Source organism: Babylonia areolata, chromosome 30 (genome assembly GCF_041734735.1).
Source record: "Babylonia areolata isolate BAREFJ2019XMU chromosome 30, ASM4173473v1, whole genome shotgun sequence".
Taxonomy (NCBI): domain Eukaryota; kingdom Metazoa; phylum Mollusca; class Gastropoda; order Neogastropoda; family Buccinidae; genus Babylonia; species Babylonia areolata.
In genome coordinates, this window is record NC_134905.1 from 23,171,356 (window position 1) to 23,176,355 (window position 5,000).

General features: G+C 45.7%; 1 protein-coding gene across 2 annotated transcripts in view; it reads left to right on the top strand.

Annotated features, from left to right (window-relative positions):
* Positions 1-5,000, top strand: part of LOC143275580 (uncharacterized) — a 26,584-nt gene that overhangs the window by 12,028 nt on the left and 9,556 nt on the right. For both annotated transcript variants that reach the window (XM_076579784.1, XM_076579783.1), the window contains exon 5: positions 2,725-2,831. In XM_076579784.1, the coding sequence (XP_076435899.1) occupies positions 2,725-2,831 (107 nt within the window). The remainder of the gene's footprint in view (positions 1-2,724; positions 2,832-5,000) is intronic.

The following is a 5,000-nucleotide window of genomic DNA, read 5'->3' on the forward strand; positions in this document are numbered from 1 at the left end:
TTACCTCCCCTTCTCTCTCTCTCTCTGTGTTACCGCCCACCCCTCCTCCCCCCGTTCTCTCTCTTTCTCTGTGTTACCTCCCCTTCTCTCTTTCTCTGTGTTACCTCCCCTTCTCCCCTTCTCTCTTTCTCTGTGTTACCTCCCCTTCTCTCTTTCTCTGTGTTACCGCCCACCCCTCCTCCCCCCGTTCTCTCTCTTTCTCTGTGTTACCTCCACTTCTCTTTCTCTCTTTCTATTTTACCTCCCCTTCTTTGTCTCTCTTTCTCTGTGTTACCTCCCCTTCTCTCTCTCTTTCTCTGTCCGTGTTACCCCCCTTCTCTCTCTCTCTCTTTCTATTTTACCTCCCCTTCTCTCTCTCTCTTTGTGTTACCTCCCCTTCTCTCTCTCTCTTTCTCTGTCCGTGTTACCCCCCTTCTCTCTCTTTCTCTGTCCGTGTTACCCCCCTTCTCTCTCTCTCTTTCTCTGTCCGTGTTACCCCCCCTTCTCTCTCTCTCTCTTTCTATTTTACCTCCCCTTCTCTCTCTCTTTCTCTGTCCGTGTTACCCCCCTTCTCTCTCTCTCTTTCTATTTTACCTCCCCTTCTCTCTCTCTCTTTCTCTGTCCGTGTTACCCCCCTTCTCTCTCTCTCTTTCTCTGTCCGTGTTACCCCCCTTCTCTCTCTCTCTCTTTCTATTTTACCTCCCCTTCTCTCTCTCTTTCTCTGTCCGTGTTACCCCCCTTCTCTCTCTCTCTCTCTTTCTATTTTACCTCCCCTTCTCTCTCTCTTTCTCTGTGTTACCTCCCCTTCTCTCTTTCTCTGTGTTACCTCCACTTCTCTCTCTCTTTCTCTGTTTTACCTCCCCTACTCTCTCTCTTTCTCTGTGTTACCTCCCCTAATCTCTCTCTTTGTCTGTGTTACCTCCCCTTCTCTCTCTTTCTCTGTCCGTGTTACCCCCCTTCTCTCTCTCTATTTTACCTCCCCTTCTCTCTCTCTCTCTCTCTCTCTCTCTTTCTCTGTGTTACCTCCCCTACACTCTCTTTGTGTTACCCCCTTCTCTCTCTCTTTGTCTGTGTTACCTCCCCTTCTCTCTCTTTCTCTGATGCCCAATCCCTTGCCCTCTCTAATCTCTTAATAGTGTTTGCAAACAAGAGTTCCCATGTTTCTGCAAACAAGGGTTCTGCTTTTCAGACGAAGGTTTCAAATCGTTGATACGTCTGAATGGTTCCATCGTGTGGACTTTCCATGTTTCTTCTAACAAAGGCGCAATAGCCGAGTGGTTAAAGCGATGGACTTTCAATACGAGGGTCCTGGGTTCGAATCTCGGTAACGGGGCATGGTGGGTAAAGGGTGGAGATTTTTCCGATCTCACAGGGCAACATATGTGCAGACCTGCTAGTGCCTGAGCCCCCTTCGTGCGTATACGCAAGCAGAAGATCAAATGCACACGTTAAAGATCATGTAATCCATGTCAGCGTTCGGTGGGTAATGAAAATACCCAGCATGTACACCTACGAAAACGAAGTGTGGCTGCCTACATGGCGCGGGGCATTTTTTTTTTTTTTTTAGCAACGGCCATACACGTAAAATGTTACATGTCTGTCTAATTGTGTATGTTTGCGCGACAGAAACCTGATTGAATGACACAGGAAACGAATGATTAGCGCCCAGTTAGCAACCGTCAGTCTGCTCTACCCAGGTAGGCAGCCTGTTGTGAAAATGACCCCATGTTTATCAAGCGCTTAGAGCTTGGTCTCCGACCGAGGGTAGGCGCAATATAAGCATCCATATCAAGTCTCCATATCAAATTTCAGGAAACATGACTTTGTATGGCACTTTTTATGCCTCCGTAACAGAAATGGCAGCATATCGTCTTGGGACACGCTATGTTCTCTTTTCAAGATTTCAAAAGAAATAGAAAACATGTCTTAAAATCAGTAATTTGATAATCATGAGTTCTTTGTGACTGGGGAAATCGTTGTTAAGATTGAAAAGTTCCTACTTTTTTTCTTTCTGTTTTTTTTTTGTTTTTTTCTTTCTGTCTTTTTTTCAATTTTTCTGCAGCCTACAAAAATTGACCATTTATGTGGGGACAGGCATATTTTAACCCCTCACTACCATAGAACACACATTTTCTGTAAGAAGATGGTCGAATATCAGGTTTTCTTTGGTTGTCAGACATTTACGGAAATATACGGAATCAAAAACAAATCATAGACAGTTTCATTCAAGCAACATATTTTTTTTTTTTTATCAGTAACCTTCTAGGGCAGGAATTACACCATTTTCTGAAAAAGACCTATAGTGATAAGAAACTCTAGGGAGAGCTGGACAGTACAAGGTCTTCAGAGAGAAGAAGCCCCCCTCAGTCAAAATGTTTCGGTCCTTAACTCACTCAGTACGGCCAGTCCTCTCTTCTCCTCTACACAGACCCCTCGGATGTCCAGTGGGTGTCTGAATGACCCAACCTTTAGCTTCTGTCGTCAGAATTGTGGTATTCTTTGTCAACATTCACCTCTTCAGTGTAAGAGCCTTCCGCTTGCAATATTTGATGATGATAATCGGGCTGAAACACTGTTAACGTCGTCTCTTTCGCCGTTCGTATGGAGAGAGTTAACTCCTTACACTCTTAGGGGACCGGGCCGCATCCAGGTTATAACTCCTGGGTGCCCTCTGGAAAAGACCCATATATTAAGTATCCACATCATCATCATCATCATCATCGTCATCATCATTCTGATTTTCAGACGAGGGTTTCAAATCGTTGATACGACTGAATGCTTCTTACTCTACGGATCTGAAAGATGCCAACAGTTCCGCTCACAAAGCTCTGGAGGCTGAGTTCTGTACTCAGGTGAGTGTTTGTGTATGTGTGTGTGTGCGCGCGCGCGTGTGTGTGTGTGTGTGTGTGTGTGTGCGTGTGTGTGTGTGTGTGTGCGTGTGTGTGTGTGTGTGTGTGTGTGTGTGTGCGTGTGTGTGTGTGTGTGTGTGTGCGTGTGTGTGTGTGTGTGTGTGTGTGTGTGTGCGTGTGTGTGTGTGTGTGTGTGTGTGTGTGTGTGTGTGTGCGTGCGTGCGTGCGTGCTTGTGTGTTTGCACTGGTTCGAATCCCACAGTCACTAGTATTCCCCCCCCCCGACCCCCTCCACTACACATTAAGTGGTGTTCTCGTCTGGATTGCAAGTCATTCGAATGGGACGATAAACATAGGTCTCGTGTGCAGCATGCCCTTAGCTGCACTAACGTAGTGGTAAAAGAACCCACGGCAACAAAACGGGGAAAAATTCTGTAGAAAAATCCACTTCGATATGAAAACAAACAAAACTGGTGGCAGAAAAAAAAAATCCACTTCGATGGGAAAACAAACAAATTGTAGCAAAAAAAAAAAAAAAAAAAAAAAAAAAAAAAAAAATCGAAAAAATGGGCGGCGCTATCAGTGTAGCGACGCGCTCTCCCTGGGGAGAAAGCGGCAGCCCGAATTTCACACCACGGAGAAATCTGTTATGACAGAGAGAGTAATTATATACAAAATTTTATTTATTTATTTAATTACCTATCCATCTATTTATTTTTTTGTTTATTCATTTATCAATTTATTTATCTCTTCATTTATTTAGTTAGTTATTTTATTTTCATTTAGTTAGTTATTTTATTAGTTATCTCTTACTTATTTATCAAGACGTCTTTTAATATGGTCAATACAACAAAGATGGAGACAAAGATGTTGGGTTTTTTTGGGGGGGGGTTTGGTTTTAGTTTTGAATGTTGTTTTGGTTTTTTTGTTTGTTTGTTTTTGTTTTGTTTTTTGGCCAATGAAGAAGGCATATATAAAAATTTTTTTTTTTAAAAACAGAAAAGAAATTGGTGTTCCATGACCTGCATGCAACTGAGGAGAAACACACACACACACACACACACACACACACACACACACACACACACACACACACACACACACTCAAAGGTCATAATGTAACCTCACATCAAGTCATGCTATGTCCGATGAAATGGGGTGTGTGTGAGTGTGGGTGTTGTTTGTAAGGTGGTGAGCAGCGGTGTGTGTGTGGATGGGGGGGCGTCTCTGACAGAGCCGGTGAGATGACGAGAATGCTATGTCCGATGAAATGGGTGGGTGTGGGTGTGTGTGGGCGGCGGTGTGTGTGCGTGGGCGTGGCTGACAGAGCGGGTGAGGTGAGGAGAATGGATGCGAAGAAGCACGCTCTTGACAGTTGCTTTTGTGTGTGTGTGTGTGTGTGTCTGTGTATGTGTGTGTCTGTGTGTGTGTCTGTGTGTGTGTGTTCGGTGGTGTCCATGTCATCCAATGATTCATGTGTTGGCTTATGGGCGAGTTGTGTATTGGTCGGAGGGGGTGGGTGGGTACGGGTGTGAGAGTTGGTGGTGGTGGTGGTGGGTGGGGGGGGGTGGGAAGGCTGGGGAAGGGGGTGGAAGAGGGATGGGGAGTAGGAGTGGAGGGGGATTATGTTTGATGTGTGTTTGTGTGTGTTTGTGCGTGCGTGCGTGCGTGCGCGCGAGTGTGCATATATAGTGGAGTGATGGCCTAGAGGTAACGCGTCCGCCTAGGAAGTGAGAGAATCTCAGCGCGCTGGTTCGAATCACGGCTCAGCCGCCGATATTTTCTCCCCCTCCACTAGACCTTGAGTGGTGGTCTGGACGCTAGTCATTCGGATGAGACGATCAACCGAGGTCCCGTGTGCAGCATGCACTTCGCGCACGTAAAAGAACTCACGGCAACAAAAGGGTTGTTCCTGGCAGAATTCTGTAGAATTCGATAGGTAAAACAAATAACGGGTGGTGCTGTAGTGTAGCGACGCGCTCTCCCTGGGGAGAGCAGCCCGAATTTCACACAGAGAGAAATCTGCTGTGATAAAAATAAAAAATACAACTACAACAAATTTCGATATGCTATGATGGACACAACAGGGGGAAGGGAAGATAGAAGGGGGGGGGTGGACGGGGGAGGGGGTCGGCGGTTAGGTCAGTGTGTGTGATGTAGCTGGGAGTTGTT